Here is a 26,368-nt window from a genome sequence, read left to right as displayed (position 1 = left end):
AATTATTCTTTTGGGTCGAAGAAAACAATTACCATTTTCAAAGAGAAAAAAACCCTCAAAATTTTCAAAATTCTAGATTGATCGGTTAATAACATTATCATGTCGGTAGATACTATTCTATTTGTGTGGGCGGCATGGATGGCAGATGATGATGTGGGTTCATGGATGGATGGTGAGAGCCATACATGCATACATACATCTATCAGTGTACTATCCCATTCGCATTGTAGGACAAATTAGAAAACGTGCAGTACAACTCGTTGTGGAGGGATATGATATGATACCGCGTGGGTCATGAGTCCCACATGCATTTGAAATGGGTTTGGCGTTTGGGAAAAGTGTAAGGTCAACTGTCGGACTTGGCGTGGGTCACTGAACACGTCATGCACCGCTGGAATTCAAATCTCTACGCCACGTGTGAAAGTCCTGCCGCGCTTTCAATATGGATAAGAAGAAACAAAGTCTACTACCTACATAGGAAACATAATAATCAATTCAACCTAAAACAAAAGTCTAATATCGTGACACTTTATGAGCCTCATGTTATTTGAACATCTACATTTAACATTCTAATCCTATGATGTTATGTTAATATTTTATATATTTATATTAATTTAATATAAATATAATATATTAATGTAAAGCGTCATCACAATAATGAAACTTAATTATTCATATAATATTTGTCAAAAAAAAAAAAAAAAAAAGAGAGCCAATTTTAAAATTCTCTCTGTGGGGTTCTTTATCATGGTGGACTTTCCAACGTGGGCCTCAAAATGAGCGCGATGGGCTTGGACCCATTCGCAAAAGGCCCAATAGTCACCAAAGTCGGCTTGGATGGATGGCCGCGTCTTTCCTATTCAGCTTCAGTATATTTTAATTTTAATGTACTTGAGTGATGATTTTACATTTGTGTAGAAAAGTCAGGTTAGTTGGGAAATAACCATCAAGAATTCGTGGCCCAATCAGCAGTCGGTTCAATCCCAGATGACATTATCATCCACAGTCACTCCAATGGCGAAATCGATCTTCAAAGCCCAGATATTTCGCAGCAATGGCCCGATTGTCAATGCCACAAGAGCCGGAAATGGTGCTAGTTGTTTACCATCGGCAGAACGACTCGCCCGCATCCGTCTTGCTGTACTACCTCCTCATCTTCGTGCTCGTCCTCTTCCTGTTGAAGTTCGCCATCGTAGCTTTCTTCCTCGTCCTCCTCTACCTTCTCTGCTTCAATCTCGTCCACCTCCTCTTTCAGCTCTTATGACCTCCGTAACCGATCCCGCCCCCGACGATTCGAGATCTGTAAGCATTTTTCTTTCGAATTTCTTTATTGTTGAGATTGTCTTAAATTCATTTTTAGATAAATATGACCCAAAGAACGATGAAGATAAAGATAGTTTTGAATTCTTTTGCGCGACTAGGGTTTACTGGAGCAGGTGAGAGTGGTGGTGAAAGGGACGGTGCAAGGGGTCTTTTACAGGGACTGGACAGTGGAAAATGCCAAGGAGTTGGGATTGCAGGGTTGGGTTCGGAACCGGCGAGATGGCTCTGTGGAGGCGCTGTTTTATGGGACAGATGACAAGGTTCATGAGATGCGACGGCGGTGTTGGAGGGGCCCGCCGGCTGCCAGGGTCACCAACGTTGAGGTTTATCCATGCAGCGATGATCCTGGCACCGGTTTTGTGCGTAAACCAACTGTTTGATGAAATGATAAGCTGAATCTGGCGAAGGCAAGACTTTTAGTTGTGGGATACTTATTAAAGTACTTATCCCTAATATCGGCCTTGTGGTGGTATATAATCTGACTATCTTTGTCAATTTTCATGCTTGTAGAAATATTTACTCAAGGATTGGAAACCACTCGTTATTCTTCTAAGAATATCTCTTGAACGCATTGATGGGTAGCATATTTATGTACGTGTCTTTTTTTTTTTTTTTTTTTTTCTGTTTTTTGTTGGTTGAATATGCACACTCATGTGAGAAAAAGCACAAAGTGTTATGTGATACTATTTTTAGAGAATGAGAAGAGTTTGAGGAGCCTTAAAAACATCATGCAACGTAGCTTGGCAATGCTTGGATGTCAACCATACACGTATAGATCCACCACAAATATTTTCTTTCTCCTAAAAACCTAACACAGGTAGGGATCATTCACACCTGTACTTGTTATGTGTGATTGGTAAGTCAAGATAAATCTTGAACTTAACATTTTGAGCCTAATTACTTTCAATCTTGATAAAGATGGTTTATACATGTGACTGAAAGACTAGTAGACACACTTTTGAGGTGAGTGGATGAAACGGTGAAAGTTCACAACAAAAGAGGAAGAGACAGACCAAAAAGAAAAAAAGTGGGAAACTCTTAAGCACAGCATTAGATAGAATGGCCTTGCAGAGGATATGAGCCTGGGTAGATACAGGTAGTGGTCTAGCATTCATGTAGACAACCCCACTTAGTGGAGTTAAAGTTTGTGATTGTTATTGTATACTGCTATCCAAAAATTTTGTGTACTGCGCTCCAGTAAAATCAGCTTCAAACATGAACCTGTCTGACAATTTTTTTTTGTCAAGGTGTATTTCAACATAAAAGAAAAAAAATTATATGCAGTGATTTTTGAGATTTGTAGTTAGTTGTTTCACAATGAGTTTCCTTTAGATAGAATTGCCCTGATAGAGTTTCTTTTAGATTATTTGCAGTGATCGTCTGCTCAATTACTAAGCAGAGTGATGATTGGTAAGTCAAGATACCTTTGGATCCATTATGCTTTGTTGACCTGTTGGGTTCAAGGTCTTTTTACACTAAACACAGTTGATAGCATAAAGTATTACTGTGAGAATTTCCAAACTGACATAGGAAAATATGTGTAATTTGGTTCCATGATTTCAATTTTCAACCTATATACTAAAGATCTAGCTTTTGGAACTTGTACTTAGGGTCGCAAATGAGCCAAGCCTTTCGTGAGTGGCTTAGTGTTCAACACGATAAAATTCGTTCGAGTTCGTTCGTTAAGGTAAACGAACCAAGCTTGACCTTAGTAAAGCTCAGCTCGTTAGCTTGTGAGTTGGCTCGATTAGAGGCTCGCGAGCATGCTCAATTAGAAGTTTGTGAATAGACTTGTTTATAAATACATTAATAAATTTATTCATAATTTTATAAAAATATTATTTAACATAAATTTATCAAACTTTAAATTATTATAATAATATCATTAAATTTTGTTGAGTTTGATTTTGAGAATGTTTTGACAATAAGAAACTAAATGCAAAACTTTAATACACTTTCTCTATTAAAATGTGTTGTTAATAAGATATATTGTGATTTGAAGATTTATTAATTAATACCTAGTTTACTATTGGGATTTGTTGATTGTCAAGTTCGATTTAAAGTTATATTTGTTGATTATTTGTATATTAGATTATCGGGTTTTTTTAAACATAACCTGGCAAACCTGAACTCAAGTCCATGTTGAGCTCGAGCCTGAGCTTGGTTTAGGTTAATTGAGCTCAAGCTCAAGCTTGAGCTCAACAAAGCTCAGCTCGGCTCGGTTCGATTGCCACCCTACTTGTACTATTGGTGGATGTGGCTTGGGGTCATTACACTCTAACATGGTTCTAGGATTTTGTTTTAATTAATAGATACTCAAGCTATGGGGAGACACTGGCTTAAGATAATTAGTTAAGCTGGAGAGCAGCATCATGCCACAGTGATCAAGAACCTAAGTGTTAAAGAGTTACTGAAGTAGCCTCCCTTTTTCTTACCTTGATATTTCTTATTAAGGTTAAGAAGATAAAAGAACAATCACCACTTTGGAGAGCTTCTTATGTAACTCCAATTCAGAAATCATATCAAATGAAAACACTAAAAGAATAAAGTTGGTTATGTGGGACACCTGTTGACCTGACTGGCACTGTACCTCATGTTATATTGTGTGTCTGCCAAAACATGCTTGTATGCACCATATTTTCATTCATTAACACATCATCAATTAATGGAGAAAGGAAAAGTTGGCATTTTTGAGGAAGCTTTTATGAGTTACGTAATTATAATGCACTTCTATCTTAAAAGATCATAACTTGGAGTGGCGAGAGTTGTGCTGTCATATCTAGGAGTAATAAAGGAGGGTTAATCCCTTTTAGTTCTTGGGGAGATTTTAGGAGCTATGTTCTTAAAGTACCACTGGGTTTATAAGGCTTAGTCTAAAGTTGTAAGCAAAAATGCATTTATGCAATAGTCATATAAAGAACATCTTCATTAATTCTATCTAACTCTGTTTAGTAATTGAGCAAATGATCTACTTTTAAATAAATTAATCTCTTTCATAATTTAGAGCAAATTATCATGAACAATGTAATTGTTTAATAGCCATAGAACATGGACTACATCTTGATTTAGTGGTTCACGTTCAAGGAATTGTGTTTATCTTTGAATTTTTCTCTGAATCTCAATCTCTTCTATTTTCTGCTGCCCAACCTTCTGCTCAACATTTAAAACGAAAGGGGAAAGGGAAAAACTGCCTTTCATCAGGAGAAGCTGAGGGCAACTGATAATGCATTTTGTTTCTGTGACCCCATCATGTAAAGGAAAAAAAAAAACAATAACACACAGAGAAAGTGACCCATCATATATGTGAAATGTGCATCATATGCAATGTTCCATGCTTACTGCTCCGTGGGGACAAAAGGTGGTCATGCACCACTATAAATTCCCCATAAAAGGTTATTGTGACCATATGATCAATAGGAGAGGAGAGTAAATGCCTAACGGGGATGAAGATTTCAATCGGTAAGCTGCAGAGGTGTCTCTCACTCACAAAATGTGCAGCAAGTCCAGATGAGTTGGCAGATGATGTGAAGGCAGGCCATTTTACAGTTTTCGCAGTCAAAGGAGGGGTGCCTAAGAGGTTTGTTGTTGAACTAGGCTGCCTCGCTGATCCTTCATTCTTGTGTTTATTAGAGCAAGCCAAAGATGAATACGGCTTCAAACAGAAGGGTCCTCTTGTTGTCCCGTGCCGCCCAGAGGAGTTACAGAAGATTCTGCTGCGAAGGAGTGGGGCACCAACATGCAGAACTGCTGCTACGGATAGAAGAAGAGGCTAAGGGCTATGTAATCTCTAAATTAGGTTCTGCAAGGTGGCTGTTCTTTCTTTTGTTAGAGCTCTATTTCCTGTTGCCCGATAGTCTGGCTCTGTTTTAATCTAGCCTTGTATATTGTGAATCTAGCATCGAAGATCATACCTATCGAAACCTTTATCAGGGAAAACAAAAGTAGAACTCGTCGAAACTGTGCCTCATGCTAGAGAGTCTGAGAAGTTGATTATCGAACTTGGGTCGAGTTCTGGCAGGTCACTTTTACTTGGGTTACTATCATTTGATTGTTACTGTTAATTCCTTTGATTAGTAGAACCACCAAGGAAGAAATGGGTATTCCACTTTTATGTAATCTTCCTTTTAGAGCCAAATGCATCTAACAATTGTTGCAACAACAATGTTTAACTGCTTATATTGCTTTACTATGTTATACAACTTGGTGAAATTAAGGCTTTGTATTGCTGCTGTCGCTGCTGCAGTGCTTAACAATATTTCGACCTTGGTAGTTCAAACATATGCAAGTCTGGTCAGCATGAGAGGAACTAAACCCTCTTTGCAGGTTGTGGAAAATATTATGTATTGAGCAAGTAATTCTTATAAAAAGAAAAAGGCTATGTTTGAATTGAGGGGATGGAGAGGGAAAGAAGGCTGTGTTTGGCATGTGATTGCATTTAGTTGACTAGTTATTGTGAATGTTATAGTTATTTTCTCTGTAATTAAGGTTAATTAATGTAGGTAATTTTTGAATTATGATATGTGACAGATAATTTATATGATATTCCATCAAATGATAATAATTATAGGTTATCATTACTAAAAAAAAATAAAAAAATCATGCACTTAAATTGGTTATACCCATCAACAATTAGTGAATTATTAGTTAAATCACTGTTATAATATCATTTCTCTTGTAGATGCTCTCTAATGACTTCAATGGAATGAGTGAATTGGGGTTTAAAAACCTGAGACTGGAGAGAGATCTTTGTTTAGAAAAATATTTTTAAAGAACCTTCCAATGTTAATTAAGGAGAACATTTCTAATACAAAGGTCACATCCCATCATCAGATTCATATGGCGGCATTACATAATACTCATAGACTTAATTAATTTCATATAATATAAAATTAGGAGTGTGTTGGTTTAATTAGTTTTGATAAAATGATCAAACTAACTGAAGTAATTGTATGTGATAATAACACTCAAAATATAATATATATATAGGTACTGATTAAACGTTAATTCTAAAACATATTTATCTTAATTTGATTTGTGACACTAATACAATACCTCCAGCCTCTCGTCTCCTCAACCTTCACTCCCTTGTATTCCTCATGCACCTGATGGAAGGAGCGTGCAGAATTTTGATTTAGTTAGTTAGTTGAACGAACTAAACTTTTTTTTTTATTAATTCAATTATTTAATTTATAGAAAATTCTGATTTGTTCAGTTCGGTTAATAAAGTTTATTTAAATTTATTTTTAAAAAATTTTAATTTAATTATCCATCGAATCAAATGCCCACCCTTGATAAAACATAGATTTCACATGCAAAAAAAATTACTTTAAGAAATAAATTATTTTTTTTTTAATTTTACACCATCACCAACGTCTCTCCCCTATTACCTCATTTTAAAGAGAGGAATTAAATCCAGCATATTCGGATAAGCGGTCACAAGGAGATTCAAACTTGAGTGTCAAGCTTTTCCATTCTTATGAAAATCTCTCAGGTATCTATCTCTCGGTGGCAAAATAAATTATTTTCTTTTGATTTGATTTTGTAGAGAAAAAGAATGTAAGATGATATTGTTTAAAAATATAAATTAAATATATTAATAATTACTTTTTAAATAATTATATATTATATTAAATTTATTTTATTTTAAAAAATAAACTATTACTGTAATATATTTATTTATTTAATAATTACAGATAAAAAGAGAGGCAGGAAGACCAAAGAACCTAACCCCCAAATCCCCCAAAAATCAGCCAAATTTTAATTCCCAAAATCCCACTCCCGGCCACGACAGAGGTCGGCCGACACGCTGTCGATATAGAGACCGACCGCCGGTCATAACCCTCCGTGGCGATCAAGACCTTACTGCTTCGCAGGTTGTTTGCTCTCTCTTTCTCTCTCTCTCTCTCTCTCTCAGCATGCGAGGCCGGCCTGAGGCGGAGTCTTACCTCTTGCAACTGCTTGCAGCTTGACCATGCATTCTTTGCTCTCCTGGACGAGCTAATTCAATGGGCTGAGCCCTGCATATCATGTAATCCTCTCTATTTCCATCATCAAACGACACTCATCAGACCCTAAACGGAAAATCTCATCTAGCAGCATGAAAACTCTGGCTTTTCACCGTCAGGCCCGCCTCCAATTTGCATCCATCTGCTTCTCGAAAGAAGGCTCTCTTAGCAGCTTACTTGTAACTGTCCACATGCTGTAATGTTTGATCAATGATTCCAAAATTCCATGCCACGTTGAAAACTTTTCTGCATTTTAGGGAGGAGTCAGCAAAAAGAGTTGCGGCAATGGTGAAATAATGAGTTTTTTCATGGTAGATACATTCAATTGTCCATGCCAGTTATCGCCTAACATGTCCGCAATATGGGTGAATTGTTCTTTTTTCCTCATTGTATATCTTCACACTTATAACTGAATGTAGGTTGTGTCTAGGTGGGGCTATTTGACGACAATGAGAGATGACTCAAATCCTAAATCTACTCCAAGGAACTCTTTTGCATAATGGTTTAAACTTTTATCATTGTCCTTCCAGTTTGTCAACACTCCTTCAACCTAAACCAATACTGGATAATGGAAAGTATGTAACTTTCCTGGGATACCGAGGAAATCGATTTTCAATGCGAGGTAACACCTTATAGCTTTCAATATTGAATGACCAATTCTTGATTATTAACCACATTATAGCTTTCTCAGTGTTACAGTTCAAAATTTTCTAAATCAATTTCTCAGCAGGTACTAGGAATGTGCTAGATCATGCCAAAACATTTTCGCATCGAGTTAAGGTGATTTTGTTTCCTATAATTCTTTTGTTTCACTATAGTGCCCTACCATTTGTGCTCTTTCTCAAATGTATTGAGTCCATGAATGACTGCAGTGTTTGTCTTTCACAAAACAAAAAAGAACACACAATTGACTGCAATACTGAGACATGCACAGATTAATTAAGGACAAGGAAGAGAATAACCCCAAAAAGGGAAAGGAAAAAATAAAAGAGAATGCTGCAGTAAAGAATTTGATACACACAGTAAACTTCAATGTATTTAGAAAATATAGCATACTTGCTGTTTTTGGTAACTAACTTATTATATGTGTAGGCAAAATATTGCACATGTCATCTTGTGACTACTTGGGCATTATACATTTGATAAATGGCTTGGTGTTATTTTCTAATGTTACTAGCATATATTTCTTTCTTACGAGTTAGAATATATTTTATGTAATTAACTTGTTGATTAAAATCTTTTAAAAGCAATTCTGGCAACAAGCAAGTGATGCCATTGCTTAATGTTGGCTGTTTTTTTGCTATCACACTGGACCATCCATTAGAATAAAATAGAATTGTGGAGACGTCAAATATTATCTTTCTGTTTTCGGTTTTCTGATAGATTGTGTTCTTGCACGAGCTATTCCCCTGTCTGCTTCCCATAACAGTAAAAATTGAATAAACCAATACAATCTATAAAGTTTATTGTTAAACCATCCTGACCTGGTTAGTTTGATGTCTTTGTGATTTTAAACTGAAGCATTTAGTAGATCTTTCACATGCATCTTGGTGATTTTAAATATTTTGATATTTATAATAGGGTAAATTACCAAAATAATTCTGACTTTTCACCGTGTTTTTCAATCTTTCATTAGTCATATTGAACTTTCTCAATTGTTTCAATTTTATGCTGCCATTGCTGCCCGCCCATTTCTGACATTAACAACTGAATTGGACTATAGATTTGCAAAATAATAAAATGACGTGGCTTGTGAGTTGCCATCTTAAAAAACCTTTCTCTCTCTATAAACCTTTCTTCCCCGTGTTACCTCTGTACAAAACACTCTTTCTCCTATGATAGGGTTGTAAACAGAACAGTGAGATTTTATGCAAAGGCTGGCAACAATTTTGATTGTGTAGCCTCAAACCTTCTCTGCACAGAAACCAACTAGCTGTGCTTTGATGATCTTGATTCTACTACCGCAGAAGACCAAACCATGAACCAATGATCAGCATCTGGGTTTCAAGGATGTTAGATCAGAATCAGACCCATCGTTTGGTATGCCGTTGCAGAGCAAAGAGTACTGGATTTGCCTATAGATAATTATCTCAAGAGGCTGAGAAGTGGAGAACTGGGTTTGGGTGTGAGAAAAGAGGCTCTTGATCGGATTTGGAAGGTCTGCTCATTAGTTCTTTCAGATGAATTTATTGGTTTTTGCTTTCTATCAATTGCGTGTTAATCTTTATTGGATTTAATGGATTTTCCAGAATTTATGTGACAGTTTCTGCAAATGGTTCAGAGGAAATACAGGCAAGGGGTTTCTAGAGAGAGAAGGGGTTTTTGAGAGGGAAACTCACAAGCCACGCTATTATTTTATTTTGCACATTTAAAGTCCAGGTCATTTTTTAATGGCAGAACTGGATAGGAAGTAATGGCAGTATAAAATTGAAACAACTTATAAAATTCAATATGGCTATTGAAAAAATTTAAACACTTCCTAAATTTGAAAACATTTTGAAAGGTCAGTATTTTTTCTTTTTTTGGCAATTTACCCTTTACAATACTTTTGATTTAATTGTAAAGTAGATATTTCTTCTGCCAAGTAATTGGAGCCTTGGAAAGGTTAGGTTGTATATTCTTCTCTTGATTTCTTGAAAGATTAGTAGTTTTGAATTCGGATCATTTGAATGTATATCTTCTGTGTGCTTTGGCTAGCCCTGTCAAGTTGCTGCAAATGCTTAAATTATAAATAATGCTTAAAAAATTATGAATAAGTTAACATGAATGGCCTGCCTTCTTTTTGGTATATGCTTAAGCATATTTAATATTGGTAGCATTTGTTCTCCTGTTTTCTATGGATTTAAAGCTATCAGCTCTTTGGATGGTTAATAATAAAGTATAGGACTGTGCTTGTTTGATTTGTTGTTGCTGGAGCACTGTAGTAAATCAGAAAAAGAATATTTTTGTGCTGATTTTAACTTCTTGCTATATTGGTTGCTGTAGTTTACTATTTTTCATCCAGTTTTTTTTTTCCCCTTTAGGAGAAAGTTTGTGATGAATCAGAATTAAATTCATTTCCACATGTGCAAACCCTTAGAAGAATTCCCAAGGAGGAGCTTCTCAGAAAAGTTGTAATGGTCAGATTTGATTCTACCATCCTACTTCATGAAGATCTGCACCAGCAATCTCCATCCGTCAGCAATGCGCTTTTCACTATTACATACTTGTACAATGCTGGGGCCAAAATAATTCTAGTTAGTAACTGGAGTGTGAAAACTAATTCGAAGTTTTTTGCAGCAGAATCTGTTGCAGGTATGTCTATTGCAACAATTCCTACTTTTGGTTTGTCAATTCATGATGGTTTTTGAAATTGATTATTCATTTAATTTCGTGCAACATGGTGCTTCATGTTCATTGTTCCTTATTGAACAAAGAAGTTCTCACATCAATGGGTAACATTTAAAAATCAGCAAATTCTGTTTTGCTATTTATGTTTCAGCTTACAATAAACAATGACTTAATGGGAAAAATAAAGAGAATAGAAGTGATGAAATCAACTTTTCGTTTCTTATATTTTTTCTTTTCTTTTATGACATTCCATCTGAACCCTGCGTGAAGAATCATAACTTTTCTGGACCCAGTTGAGTCTAACTGTTGCTACGGTCTTATGTCTCAGAGTTTCTGTCAGTGATTCTCCAACTTAAAGTTGTGCCAGCAAAACTTGTTGGTAGGATGCAGTCTATTGTGGAAAATGAAGAGAAATCTGATATCCTTCTTCTCGAGAATCTTTCTCAGTTCAGAGAGGAACTTGCTAATTGTTCGAAGTTTGCTGAACTATTGTCAGCAGGAATTGATATCTTTGTTAATGATGCATTTTCTCAATCTCATAGAATTCTCGTTTCATCTGTTGGTATTACTAGCTTCTGCCATGCATGTGTTGCTGGTTTTCATTTTGAAGGAGCTCTGCATCAACTAAAGCAGCTTGTGGTTTCCAATAAAAAGCCATATCTTGCTATTGTACGTCTCATTATTACCTGTGGTAAAATTGATTTTTAAGTATATATTTTTGTTTAAATGGATCTTAAGGCTTATTTTCAATAACTCCATCAGTCTTTTGTCACTGATACTCTATGATGGATGCCAGATTGGAGGGAGTAATCTCTTAGAAAAAGCAGCTGCTTTACATTTTCTAGCTTCTAGATGTGATGGTTTGGTGTTTGTTGGAATGATGGCATTTCAAATAATGCATGTTCAAGGATTGCCTGTTCCTATGAAGTTGGTAGAACCAGCTGCAAATGAAGAAGCTTTAAATATAATTCAGGCTGCAAAGTTCAGAAGCATTCCAATTTTATTTCCGGAAGATTTTTGGTGCATGAGTGGTCGTCGTGAAAACCAAGTTGAATTATTTCCTGCTCATTGTATTCCAGATGGTGAGTTTGTATATTTTCAATTTAAATGTAACTAAGTGTGTTCCTCTCTGTCCTCTGAGGTATGCAACTCAGTAAAGGAAATTTTAACATCTAAGAAACTAGAATATCATAAACCTAATAATGATCCTGTACAAAGTTTTGACATAACCTCAGCATTAATAGTACCATGAGTGTCCCTCATTACCACGTTCAGTAAACTTGAAAGTTATCAAAATAATGCTGATTTTAAACTGAACTATGACAAATATTTGTTCACAAGTATACAAATTTAAATCTACAAAAATAAAGACTCTAACTAACAGAAAGCATGATAATAACAAAACCCGAGATGTGCTCCATTTTAATATCCCATATTTGCCCTTTCTTTGTTCCCATCTTTCTAGTTGACAATTGATTACCACCTGAATAGTTGAACCTCTATTTAATAATGCAAAAATCTAGTTTTATATTTCTTGTATTGATCCATGTAAAGAAATTATGAAGATATCCACCGCCCTCCAGCCTTTCCTTGCTTGGTTTAGCATTCATAGTTCTGATCTGATCTTGTTGGAAACATCATTTGAATTCGTAGCGCATTTTGGATCACCTCAATTTTTTTTTTAGTTGCTGTATCTCCTCTTAAAAGGTGACCTAGGAGCGCTGGCAAAGGTTGGTTCATTGTGACCCGAGGGTCACAATTCTAAACCATGCAAACAGCTTCTCATCACAGTCATTGCAGACTCACACAGGGCTGCCTCTTTTTTTACCTCACCTGTTACTCTTTTCTTTCTAAGATGCATTTATTTCTGATAACTTCTTCCTTGCTTTTGTTTAATTTTCTTATAGAAATTGTATCCACTTCTATCTCATATTGCCTGAAGCTGCAAAAATGCACTCTTCTTTTTTCCCTGTCGTCAACTTCTATTTTCAGGCATTTAACCTGCTGATGGCTTACTTTTCATGGCTGATCAGGCTGAAGTGCCAAACATTCATGACAGCTGGTCCACTAACAATTGCTTTGTCAGGAAGTTTGTTGAGGCATTTTTTTTGCAGCAATTGATTTTATTGTTTTGGGATATTAGATAAGACTCTTAGGCATATACCACCCAAATATCCCATGTCACATGGGTTACTTCATTACCTGAATGGTAATTCTTGATTTTTTAGGATAATCTCGATATGATTGATCATGTATCTTATATTTCTGAATGCACAAACTAGTCATTGACCTGTATGACCACCAAAACTATATATATGCACACATTTGATAAATGACCCTGCAAAACTAATGGAAGAGAATTTCTCGGAGTGAATAAATAAATTCCCTCTAATTCCTTGCATCTGTACTGCCATTTCTTCTTTGTCATCTGCCGTTATGTTTAGCAGTTCATCCCTATTATTTCTTTAGGGTGGGTACCTGTTGATATCGGGCCGAAGTCTCTAGGGAAAATTTCTTCCTTCCTCTCAAGATCTAAGGTGTGCTGTGAAGCTCAATACTGGTGATTTACATCATATTAGTTAATGTGAGCTGAAATATGTTCTTCATTTGATTTTATTACATTATGAAATATTTGCCAACATCTTAGATTGTCTTCGTATTTTACATACAGAGAAGTTATTGGATTTGTGTATAAATGAAGGCTTAACTAGAATAGTACTCCTCCACCTCAACATAGTGGTTAAAACATTTTAGTTTCTCTTTATTATTACATTTATTTTTCAATTTATGCACATCAACGAAAATTGAATATATGGAAAATAAGTGCAGTTAAAAATATAAGTGTGAATGATGTTATGGTGAAATTGGAAGATCAAGTCATTCCAAGAAAATATCAGTTCAGAACTACGAGACTTTTGCATAGTGATAGATTGGACTCCTGTGCGTGTATACCACTTGACCTTCACCTTTCAGTGCCAGTTTCCTAGTTTGCCTTTGTTGAGATTGGCCATCTTATCCCTCATGGCTTGTGATTTACTACTTTTAATTACATTTTTTTGTTTTCTAAGGAAAGATAAAAATTGAATAGAAAATTGAGGGCTTCGAAGTGAAAATTACAGGCTGTAGAAAAAAAAAAATGGTAAATTTGAGGACCATAGTACTTCTCATGATTGGTGACAATCTTGAGTCTAAATAATGACCGTCTTTATGTGCTTTTGATATTTAAGAGGTGCAAAAAAAGTTTGCAAACCCTCTCTCTCCTTGATGTGCCTTTGCATTTTTGCTTTTTTTTTTCAACTTGTTTATATGATTTATCCTTTAGGTAAATTAATTCTGAAGTCACTGCCCTATTTTTTTTTTTTTTATTCTTTTTTGTTTTAAGCAGTGTGAAATTAAATTGTTTAAGTTCTTTTCTTATGGAAAATATGTTATTTCAAGTTTGCCATCCCCCTGCATATTTGACAAATACGAATTCATGATTTCTTCCAGAAAACCTTCTGAAATTTGTTGCCTATTTTAACCAATGTGAGTTTATGATGGCATGCAGAAAATTTTATGGATTGGTCCACTAAAATTTGGCTTGTCAGGTCATGACACCATTGGTGCATCAAAGTTGGCAATAATGCTTGGTCAACTAAATCAAAAAAATTGTGATATAACTGTTGTTGGAAATTTGACCTGCAAAGCTTTTACAATGGTGTCAAGTTCATTCTCAATACACAATATGGCTGGCAGTGCTTCAGTTGTGTGGGAGATTCTCAGAGGAAGAAATCTACCAGGGCTCATGGCCTTAGATAGAGTATGCTTTCTAAACTTTTTAGCAAGCTGCTCTTTTCACTGCATTCTTCTTAGGGTCCGTTTGGTATAGTTGTGAAATTTCTGCTGGGATGAGAATCACTTTTTATAAGTTGACATTTCCTGTAATTTCTTGTGTACCAAAACAAAGAATCACTTTCGAAAGAAGTGCTTTTACAGTAATCACTTTTTTAAAGTAGCATTTTAGCATTTGACAAGATCACTTAAAATTGCTTCATTGTTATATGTGTTTGGCTAACAATTGACAAAAAGTGTTTTTAACAATAAAATTACCAAAAAGATTATTGACAGAATTGTTTTTTATAGTTAAATCCTACTTAGATATAAAAATGCTTTCAACATACATTTAATTTTTATGATTGAAATTGAACATTATTTTTAATAACGAATTTTATTACAACTTTTTGCACTAAAATTATTAATAATTTAATATTATTTTACATGCATATGCAAAGGGAAAAACCTTTACAGTCATATATGCGTGTGTGTGTGTACATATCTTCCACCACCATTTCCTTAATACCTTTGTTTTTGTCACTCAACAGTCATTACCCAGAAAGATCAATTAAAAATAAGCTTTTCAAGCCTTTAAACCTTCTGCTCCTAAATTCAATACTTGTAGAAGCATCGATTTCTTTATTCTCTCTCTCTCTAATCACACCACCATAATTCTCACTAACACAACATCATCAAACAAGCAGGAAAAAAACAAAAAATGGAACAATCAATGGTTCAGCCAAGAACATAAACAAGAGAACTCTTGTAGAGGTAGATTTGGAAAATGATAAGAGAGAGAAAAGATGCTACAGCTTCTGCATAGGGCAACAAAAGCAATGGACGGAACTGATGAGATCGAGAATGACGATTGACGGGATTGACAGCAACAACCGACGATGGCAACGAGAGTGAATGACAGTGATGCTTCTTTTGTTGTTAATGAGAAATAGGTTTCTTGATAAGGAAAAGGGATTCAAGAAATAAGGGTTAAATGGGAGGGTAATGGTTGTAATTTTAAAATTTTGTTAAGGCTATTTTTGTTAAATAATAATTTTAATTTCTGCTTGTGCTTTTGCTGTACAGCAAAAGCTACAAATTCCTGCTTCTGCTGTGCAGCTGAAAAACTGCTTTTGCTATAGCATGAAAACACTTCTTAATTTTGGCCAAACACTACAAAAAATGCATTAAAGTGCTTTTGTCATAAAAAAAGCGCTTTTTTCCTTTACCACACAGCCAAACAGGCTCTTACTCGCTCTCTTCCAAAGTTTTGTAGTGTTGCTCTTTGACTTAATTCCTCTATAATTTTTGCAGTTTTTAACATCTCCTTTATTCTTGTAAATAGGAATTAAACTGCTCTTCCTCTACTTATTTGACATCTTTTTTTATTTCACGTTAAATAATTTCGTTAACCAAAGAATATCCTCTTCTCCCATGCATTTTCATACTTCTATCAGTAAATTATCTAGTCCAATTGCTTTATTAATATTCATCTTTTCCAATACCTGCTTTATTTCATTTGAATGTATGCATCTATAACATGTAATTTCTATCTTCTTCAGAGCTACTAAGATGCCCCAAGGTAGCACTTCTTTTTCTACCTTCATTGGATAACTCCAAGAAAAACTCCTTCCATCTCTCCTTGATTGCCCCCTCATTTACTAATTTTTGGTTGTTAATCCTAGGGTCACTGGATCAATTATCTTAGACAAAAATTCAACCACTCCACCTGAAATCAAAACCGAACAACAGAAATAATAAACTGAAAAACAAGAACAAAATTTTAAATGAATGAAAACAGAAATGAATCAATCAAATCACAAAAGTACACCGAGATTTATCTTGATTCGAATTGATCAAAATCAGTCCTATATCCAGCCGCAGTCCAAGAGCAATCCACTAGAATTCCATTACAGAATCAGTACACAAGAAGCCCACATAAACCCTCTCCTCTCTTTCTATCACGAACACACACTGCCTTCAACCTGAGATTACAAAGAACTTCCCTATTTTCAAGTCTTTCCTCTCACAGCAATTCACGTATTCAGAAAGAGAAGAAATTGAATGATTAGAATGATCATTTCAGTTACCTATCTATCTTATTTATAGAGTAGGTGGATATCCCAATAAAGACATAAACATATTTACAGTTTAATTCCCTCAACTATCACTAATTATAGATTGAGATATAAACTTCTATTTAATTCTTCATTGGCCCACAAATGCACTGCTTTCATTAATCTTCTTATCCTATACTTGAGACAACTTTTTAACATTGGTTTCAGTCTTTTATGCATTTTGCTTCGCTTAAATCCATTTTTTTTTTCTCTCTCTCTCTCTTGCTTTAGCCAGTTTATACGTATATCTCTTTCTCCATCTTTTATATAAAGTCGTTGATATAAATTTTCATAAGCTTTTGACTTTGCTTCTCTAACTACCTTTTTTGCTTCTTTTTGACTGAACTATGTACCTCTTTAGATTTTTTACATTACGGCATTTATGTAAAGTCTTGTAGCAAGCTCTCTAGTTTTGATTTTTTCTTGTACGTCTTCATTCCACCACTAAGACTCTTTGAGATGGGACTTTTCCTTTAGACTCTCGTAAAATCATTTTGTCGCATTTCAAATAGGACTAGCCATTTCATTCCACATTTGATTAGCCTTTTGTTTTACGGTCCAATCTCTTTTGTCACACATTTTCCTAGAAAATGGATTGTTTTCATCTTTTAAATTCCACCATCTAATTCTAGGGGTTCCATTTGTGTTAATTTTCTTATCCATATTTTGATGCGGACATCAATGATTAAAAGTCTATGTTGAGTGGTCAAGCATTCTCTCAGTATAACTTTACAGTCCCTACAACATAGGTGGTTCTCTTGTCTCATAAGAAAGTAATCTATTTGTTATGTGATTAAGTGTTCGTCTCGTTTTCTAAACAAGTATTGGTTAGGATGAGCTCATATGTCATGGACAAATCCAAAATAGCTTTACCTCATTATTTCTTTCTCCAAGTCTATAACCTCCATGTACATCTTTATGCCCATTCCCTTCTCTACCCAAATGATCATTTAAGTCACCTTATATAATGATCTTCTCTCCTTTAGGTATCCCTTCTACCAACCCCTCTAAATCTTTCCTAAATTTGGCCTTTACCTCCTCTCTTGACCCAACTTGTGGTGCATATGTGCTAACAAAAATCATAGTTTCTCCTCCTAGAACAGCTTTAGATGCAATAATCCTATCTTGTATGTTTTTAACATTCTCTACCCCATCCTGTAAAATCTTACTTTTATCTATAATAATCCCCACTCCATTCTTTGCCCATTCCTTTCTTGAGTACCAAAGTTTATATCCAAATTTTGTCAATATTTTATCCTTATCTCCAACCCATCTTGTATTGGAGGCACATAATATTAATTTTTTTCTTAATTATTACATCCACTAGTTCCATAGATTTTTTTGTCAAAGTCCACATATTCCATGACCCAATCCTTTATCTATGATCTTGAACTAGCTACTTAACTCACATCTGTCCATGAAAATGTGAGGACCCCTTGCAAATTTGACATTCCGTCTGGGTGGCGATGCAGCAGCTATAGCTCATTTGTCACTACACACAAGCGGTGTAGTGTTACACCCCCCCACTATTTTTTATTTGTCTAGAATTCATGTTTGTGAGAAGAGAGAATTGGCTGAATGCCTAAGAGCGAGAGTCTCAGTTTTAATCTATATTTATAATAATGTGGAACAAAATTACAGCAGAAAATTAGGCAAATAATTATGCCTGAAATACAATCTTTCAAATCAGCTGTACATCAGCCTATAAATCAGCTAATCAGCTGGGTCAGCTATACAATAAATACAGCATTCAACACTCCCCCTCAAGCTGGAGCATACATGTTGTATGCACCCAGCTTGGTACGTATGTACGTTACTCTTGGCCCATGGAGGGCTTCATTGAAGATATTGGCTAGTTGGTCATTAGATTTCACAAATGCAACATCTTTTGAAAGAACCTTCTATCTAATAAAGTGACAACCTATTTCTATATGTTTGGTCCTAAGATTCTCAAGAGGGAATGAACTGCTGGTGGAGCAGAGTGGGAAAGAGAAGAAAGGCACTGCGGAAGGATATCACAACAGGAAAGATAAGAAAGGCACCACTGGAGGGATAACACAAAAGGAAAGAATTTTCTCACACTCATTCTGATACCATGTGAGAATAGAGAATTGGCTGAATGCCCGAGAGCAAGAGTTTCAGTTTTAATCTATATTTATAATAATGCGGAACATAATTACAGCAGAAAATTAGGCAAAGAATTATGCCTGAAATACAGCCTGTCAACTTAACCTATAAATCAGTCTTATCCAATCGGCCCATAAATCAGTCTATCAAATCAGCTATACATCAGCCTATAAATCAGCTAATCAGCTGGGTCAACTATACAATAAATACAGCATTCAACAATGTTTATTTGATCAAATGAGTTTTACATGACTGTTGGCTGCCTAACACAACCCTCCTCCCTTTATCTAGGCTTGGGGCTGACAGTAAATTAGAACCCTAATTTGTTTCATTCTATTGTTCTTTAATTTCATTTAAATGATTTACCAAACTTTAGTAATAAGGACTGACCCAAATAACCAGCTCTTAGAGCTGTAATAATCACCTCACTTCCATTCGCCATCTTCATTTGGTAATGTCATCATATTTTATAAACTTTGCATGTCGATTGTTATCTAAATCAATGGACCAATATTATTTTTTTTTCATAATTTCTGTATATGTGAGTAAATTTGCTAAACCGTTGTCTTATATCTCTAGTTGGGGTACTGATTAAAATTTTAAATTTACTTTTATTGGCATTTGATTACCTTTTAAAAATGATTGGTGCAGGCATATCCATTTGAGATTGATTGGAGTGCTACGTATAGGAATCCTGCTCGTCCTTTGGTAGTTGACATTGGAAGTGGTATTTCTTGTTTATATTATTTTGTTGGCACTAAAAATATCGATTCATAGTGGACCCTACATAGTGGGATAAAGGCTTTGTATGTTGTTAAAAAATCTCCATTTAGTGTTCACGCTTATGCATGCTTAAGGAATATCGCCCAAGTTGCCCAATCATGTTCTATCTGAGACCATTTGACAACCTTTCTTCTTTGGTTGTCTCATAATGTTCATAGAAAAAGGGTGTCCCTAGTGTATAATGCTCTCCACTTTGTGAGGGTCAAGGAAGGGGTGTTTTTGTATGTGGCCTTGTCCTTTCTTTTTGTTTTTCCAAAAGGCTATTTCTACGACTCAAACCTATGACCGGACCTTTCCAGTCACAATGGGGCAAACTTACTATTGCTACTAAAGCTTTCCCTCCCATAATGGTCCATATCTTCATCTATTATAGAATTTACAGGTTAAGTTGTTCTGATAATCTGCCATACCATTTTTATATAGTCTATTTGTTGCAGAACTTTTTATTGTTATGTGTTTTGGTGGTTTCCGAAGTTGGAGGTCCTCTGGCAGGCCACAACTCTTTTATCAATGGCTCAGTTTAAGTGATCAGTATGTCTTAGTTTTGCGATATCTACTGATGAAATGGTTTATTCCCTTTGTCATTTATTCTCACAGTACTGTTTGGTGCTGGTCAAAATCATTGTATGGTAGGTTTAAAATTTGTGATCAGTTTCATTATTTCTTTTTATCTCATTCTCTCATAACATAGTGTGCCTGAATTGACTGCTTTTTCCTGAATAAGTTTTCTTCTTGTGAATAATTTGTGTGTGACGTGTTATTTACTCTTTTTGCTTGTAACATATAAATCAAACTTGAGGTTTTTATTGATTTCACAAATCACAAGAAGTTCAGCACCCTACTTTCTTTAAGTCAGAGTTAGCTGTGAATTTCAATAAAATTAAATTTTCAATTGTTACATCTTTGGCGAAAAATGACTACTGTTGGAATGAAACTACTGCAACTGCCACATGTGTTGCTAATTCTCCGGGCTTGATCTGTGAGGCTGTTGTGAGATATTGAACTGACTTCGAGGGTGGATATTACATTAATAAACAATACCAAGGAAATTGGCTGTGTCTTTTCCTAAGATCTGAGTACATCTCTTTTTTATTTTTGGTGTTGGCAGTTAGATAAGAGCTTAAATTGATAACAAACTAGCCATATTTTAGCATTTGTTTTAAATGACTGAATTGTGTTAATTTGAAACAATCTTTCTCTTTCATCAATACTACCTTCTAAAGGTAAGTATATTATTGTCAGAGGACTGAGGTCTGTTCAGGATCTAGAATGGTACTTCTGCTCTTCCAAGTCAATTTATATTTGTCTAGAGAGAGATTTGATTTTTGACCTGGTTATGTTCTTTTTCTGTTTAATTTATTGTTGACTTGGTTGGTGGGGGAGGGAGGTAAAACTGCTTCGATATTTAACTTGACCGATTGCCTGTTTGTTGCATTACTGACCTGATTGCAATTCAACTAGGTGACTTTGATTTTTGAGTTTATTGTTTTTATTGTTGTATTCAATTTTTCAATTATATCATTGAATTTTTTGAATTGCAGTGATAAAGGAGAAGATATTTGTTGGCTATTTCCTAAGATTTTTTAATTGTAACTGACAGGCAATGGATTATTTCTCCTTGAAATGGCTAGGAGGAGGAAGGATTTGAATTTTCTTGGGTTAGAGATAAATGAAAAGGTTCTCGGTTTCTGTCTTTTTTTGTTAGTCCCTTGCTATCATAAGTTTGGGATTTAATTTTTTCCTTAACACTAACCACCTTTTCAGCTTGTAAGCCATTGTCTAAGTTGTGTTCAGCAATCTGGCATGAGAAACGGGTACGTACTATGAAATAGCAAGGTGGATTAACATTCAATCATAGAACACGAGTAATTTGTGAAGCCTTGTTGATCAGTAGTGACAATGTTGGCTTCTAGTTAGGTTACTCAGGTCATTGCTGTTACTGGATTGAGATCATGAAAATTTTCATTACAAAAAAAAAAAATTGCACCATCTTTCCAGTTAAAATGTTGTTTTTTTGGTTTGAAAATAAGAAAAATGTAGTCAAAATTTTGTCTTCGTAACTTTTTAACTAAACCTCCTCGCTTGTAAGTTGAAACCCAGAAGGAAGTGTTAGTCAAAGTGATACAGTTTCAAGCTTGTGTGATTAGTGATTGTTGTCGCCAAACTTTCCTGTTAAGCACGGTTATTATTTTCAGCATTCAATTCTAATCTTATATTGGCTTATAGGCATAACAATTATGTATTTTGTTTTGATTTTTCAGATACTTCATTGCAACAAATGCAACATCAACCTTTCGATCTATAATTTCAAGTTACCCAGGAAAGCTGGTGCTTGTGTCCATACAGGTAGCACAGTGCAGAATTTCCATTTGAGTTTTCATTCTTCCTGTAATGTGTGTATTAGATGCCTTATGCATGCTGTAGACTCAATAAATACTTAGGCCGTTGATTTGCTGTTTTTTGTTAGTTATGCAAGACACAGTATCCCTTTAGTGAATCTCGATATGTTCAAACAAGCTGCAGTGCTTAGGCACACAGGGCCAACATATGATAACTGCTTTTGGCTACTCATATCAGTTGGCACTGTATTAGTCAATTGCACAGGTGCAAGGCAATCCCACAATCTGTTTAATTTGTGTATCAACTCCAACTTTTAGTTGATACAACTTTTACAAAGAATTGTGATTAAAAATCATCCATCTAAACTGTTATCTAATTATATAACTTGTCCATCCAAACTGGATGTCAGTTCAGATCATTATTGGATTTTTCTTGTCACATCTTTCAATAAATTATTTATCCATCCAAGCAACCAAAACAAGTGAGTATGAAGAAGAATCTGGTAACTTGGCTGACAGCCCGGATTAGACAGTAGAAGCAGCTGCAAGTAAATGTAGCCTCTTCAAATTAAGAGTGATAAGAGAATCCTATTTCTTTCCAACTGTCCATGCATCTAGAACGCACAGAAATAAGGCTGGAGCCTACAAAAGAGACTAGCTAGGCAAGGGAAGAAAGCAAAACCAAGCCAAACTGGTGAGCTAACCTCTGAGCAGCCAAGACCAACTGGAAATACACAGAAGCATGCCAAAACTGGGAGCATTTGGGATTGATGGGTGAGGGCACAAAGCCATCATAAGACCAGATGATGCGGTCACCAATCAAGACCTGGCCCAAAGCCGACCCGATCACGCCGGAACAATATTTTAATACTTCTTATATTTTAGAATTCTACTTAGTTTAGGATTCTACTTTATGTTATTTTAATACTTCTTAAGTTTTTAGAATTCTACTTGATTTAGGATTCAATTTCATGTTTCTACTTGATTTAGGATTCTACTTCATGTTGGATTAGGATTTATTTCTATTAGGATTCTAGTTGGATTTTGTTTTCCAAATATTAGATGGATTTGGATTAGCCAAATACTATAAATATGCCTAGGATCTAGAGTTTGTAATTAAGTTTTTCTTAATCAAATTTCAGCAACCTATTTGAGTTTTCTTAGCAAAACAGTCTTGTTTTTGCGTCTTCTTGAAAGCCAAGCTTCGGCCATTGAAGTTTGCTCTTTCAAGGGTTTATTTTGGTGTGCTTTCTTCACACTCGCGCTACACGCTGCGCCACCAGAAGGTTAAATAAATTAACTTTTGCCTCTGAAAGGAGGGTAGGAAGGTGACCCTGAAGGGTTCTGGCACGTAGGCAGGCACCAAGCCAGCATACGTAGAAGACCCGAACTGCTTACAGCATGGAAATACAATAAAATAACATCCTAGCTAGAATATAAGTAGACAAACCGAAATACAAGATGGTAAAGCTAAAAGCCAACATAATACAGAGCAGGACCAAGAGAGAACAAAATCCAAATGCCAAATGCCACGACCCGTGCATCTGTCTTGTGCAATGAGCTACTTCATCAGTGTCTTGAATCCCTTGATCCCATGGTATTGTTTGCTAAAAACCAGAGCAGGGCCAACACATATGATGTTTTTTTATTTTCCCTTCTTTTTGGCTGACTGTTAGTCTTCATTTCATCTGTTGTTTTGAAGCTTTGCTAACTTCTTCAGGTCTCACCATCTTCTACTAGAGATCCTCTATTGGTTATCCTGCTGAAAGTGGACATTGTTCATTTTAAGTTTTAATGATGAATTCTCTTCAAAAACAATTTCTTTTGTCAGCTCCAGTTAAATATGCTGATCAATTTGTTGGCGAGTGAGAGAGAATGGGCCACATTTTTCAGGCCATTTTTTAGGTTGACTGGACGCTCGAGAAGTACTATTAGCCAGAGTTCTGTTGTAGTACTGAATAACAATAGACTAGAAAGCAAAATGTGGGATTTATGAATTTTGAAGTCAAGATGGAAGGTAATCACTCATGCCAAAGTGTTATTATTAAAATATTGCTGCCATGCAATGAATCTCGAGATTGGCTTTTGTAATTTTCTCTGATCTCTGTTATTTTTGAACTCACACATGAACTGTGTGATTTATCAACTGCATATGATTAGAAGAAGAGGGAGCAGTTGAGTTCTTACTGGTTTTTCCTGGAAGCAGTCATTCTAAAGGTCGTCACAATCCCATTTCTTACAAGTGGAATATTTCATGATCTTTATCTAGAGCCTGGCAGAGTTTTAGAAAAAAAAAAAAAAAATGATAGATAGAAGCCAATTCTGAGGTTAGGTTGTGTGATTTTTTGCTTTTGCATATTTTTGTCCCCTTTCAGATTAGGTATTTATATCTTTAAGGATTTCAGCTGTTTTTATTGATGCAGAGGCTGTTGGAAGTAGTCCTTCTTGATATTTCTTTCCAAACTAGTTTCTGTTTAAGTGTGATGTTATTTATTATCTTTACCATTGTTGCTTTCTGTCTCCCAGCATGCGCTCATATATTTCTTGGTGTTATTACCTGTTTATTAGACATTTGGACTTGTAATGGAAGTGTCTTTGAATCTGATAACAACAGCAACAACAATTCCCAATCCCACTAGTTGAATTTGAAGGAAAATTATTTTTATTGCAGTGCCCAGATCCTGATTTTAATAAACCACAACATTGCTGGAGTATGCTGCAAAGACCATTAATTGAAGCAATAGCAGATCTTCTTGCATCTGATGGAAAGGTAACAAATTATAACTGTTTCTCTGTTTTGGATTAACTTATGCATATGGTGTTTTTTATTTGAGCCATGGTTCGGGAGTTGAAATCATAGCATTTAGTAGATCCAAATGCCAATTTTATTCATTTCTTTGATGAATGACTATTACCATGAAGAGTCACGGGATCTAGTAATCCAAGAAGGGAGAAGTGATTATGAGGTGGTAGACAAGAGTTGCGAGACTTGAGAATTGCTAGTGTGGGCCACATTAATATGTTTCTTGAAATCTAGGTCTTTCTTCAGTCTGACATAGAAGGTGTAGCAATGAGAATGAAAGAACAATTTCTACGGCATGGAAAAGGAAAGCTTGTTGTGATGCAGGATCATAGTGACAATAACATTGGCCAAGGAGGATGGCTGAAAGAAAACCCCTTTGGGATGCATTCAGACTGGGAACAGCATGTTATAGATCGTGGGGCTCCAATGTACAGATTAATCCTTTTCAAATCAACAGTCAGTGGGTGAAGTAACTGGTTACTAATGCACAGAAGTTGGTCCCTCGCTGCCAGTGTGGCTTAAAAGTTGGTTTCTCATGCTTCTAGAGATTATCTGGAGTCTGCTGATTGTGTCGGACAGGGTTCTACACTCTCTAAGAGGTAATTATCTCTTTTATGACTCTATTTTCTTGGGAACTATTTTCACTAAAAGCTGTTACTGGTACTTAGGTGGCACTTTTCAAATTAACAGGTTATAATTATTTGTTCTGAAAATTGTTGCCATCTGACAATAGAATTTGTTAACTGGTATTATTTTTATGGAGCATTTAAGATCACATAGACCTACATATACACTGCTCTTGTGTACAGAATAGTGCTCTCTAGGACAACCAGCAATGGGTGAAAAGACTGGAGTGGCTGACATTGGCTGTGTGAGTGGTAATTGTTTTGTCAAGCAATGTTAATATCTGGCAAAATGTTCTTCTCATGAGCAGATAATTTTTTGGCATAGGACACTAGGGACACTAATGGTGCACCTTTTGATTGTTTGTCCAAAACTTGCACTACTTATTGAGTGAACAAGGAGAAGAGCAGCGGAAGAATTGCATATCATTCTCCCACCATTAATGGTTACATTCCATCTTTTTCTATCATAAAATGTTAATTTACTTGAGACCATCCAATCTGAGAACTCTGCTTCATTTATGCTATCTGGTCCGGATCCATTTTTTTTAGCCTTTGAAGATTTGTATTTACCATTGCAGTTGCGTGTGTGTATCATTCTAGTATGTTCTATTCTCAAGCTGCTCTTATTATTATTATTATTATTCATTTTCCACTCACTATATCTTGTGGTCTTGCAGCAGCATTTTGGATCAAGAGTTGGGAGTATACATTGGAGGTATTTTCAAGTGTTCTCTTTTCTCCCACTCAATTACAGGGGGAGTTCCTGAGCAGAGCAAAGTCGATTGCTTCTACCAAGGCAGATGGTGTTGGTTTAGAGCCTTTTTTTTTTAAAAAAAAAAATACAATTGAGTGCAACATAAGCACAGAAAAATTGAACCCTTCATATCCATCCTTTTTGTAGTAGAGGTAGCACGGAAAAAAGTGTTTTTTTTTTTTTTTTCCGCCGGGGGAGGGGGTTGCCCTAACTTTAATCCCAAAAAAAATTGAGTGGTTATGATAAAAGCTAGTTTATGTCTTTTAAAATACTACACTAACAATAATCATCTAGTTAAATTAGTCGATTAAAATTACATTCTCGATAAGATTAAACATTGATCAATCGTTT

At 35.4% G+C, this 26,368-nt stretch overlaps 2 protein-coding genes across 26 annotated transcripts; both read left to right on the top strand.

Annotated features, from left to right (window-relative positions):
- Window positions 1-912: 912 nt before the first annotated feature.
- Window positions 913-1,894, top strand: LOC127791085 (uncharacterized). The gene is made up of 2 exons (XM_052320855.1): window positions 913-1,302; window positions 1,422-1,894. The coding sequence occupies exons 1-2, from the start codon at window positions 988-990 to the stop codon at window positions 1,701-1,703; spliced, it is 597 nt and encodes a 198-aa protein (XP_052176815.1). The 5' UTR covers window positions 913-987; the 3' UTR covers window positions 1,704-1,894.
- An 802-nt stretch (window positions 1,895-2,696) lies between these two features.
- On the top strand, window positions 2,697-26,269 carry LOC127791083 (phosphoglycerate kinase, cytosolic-like). Of its 25 annotated transcripts, XM_052320834.1 has the most exons (17): window positions 2,697-5,129; window positions 7,859-7,950; window positions 8,056-8,108; window positions 10,352-10,622; window positions 10,987-11,327; window positions 11,455-11,740; window positions 13,128-13,195; window positions 14,206-14,457; window positions 19,364-19,439; window positions 21,096-21,172; window positions 21,260-21,309; window positions 21,757-21,841; window positions 24,506-24,604; window positions 24,872-25,236; window positions 25,447-25,515; window positions 25,589-25,706; window positions 25,944-26,269. In XM_052320834.1, exons 1-14 carry the CDS (start codon window positions 4,966-4,968, stop codon window positions 25,103-25,105), a joined length of 2,148 nt encoding a protein of 715 aa, XP_052176794.1. In that variant the 5' UTR covers window positions 2,697-4,965; the 3' UTR covers window positions 25,106-25,236; window positions 25,447-25,515; window positions 25,589-25,706; window positions 25,944-26,269. The 25 variants fall into 25 exon arrangements, with proteins under 25 accessions (XP_052176794.1, XP_052176792.1, XP_052176793.1 ...); XM_052320832.1 differs by lacking the exon at window positions 25,589-25,706 and having other exon boundaries at window positions 25,447-25,508; window positions 25,941-26,269; XM_052320833.1 differs by lacking the exon at window positions 25,589-25,706.
- Window positions 26,270-26,368: the final 99 nt, after the last annotated feature.

This window comes from Diospyros lotus, chromosome 14 (genome assembly GCF_014633365.1).
Source record: "Diospyros lotus cultivar Yz01 chromosome 14, ASM1463336v1, whole genome shotgun sequence".
Taxonomy (NCBI): Eukaryota; Viridiplantae; Streptophyta; class Magnoliopsida; order Ericales; family Ebenaceae; genus Diospyros; species Diospyros lotus.
The sequence above is the reverse complement of the archived record's forward strand: the minus strand, read 5'-3'. Positions and strand labels throughout refer to the sequence as shown.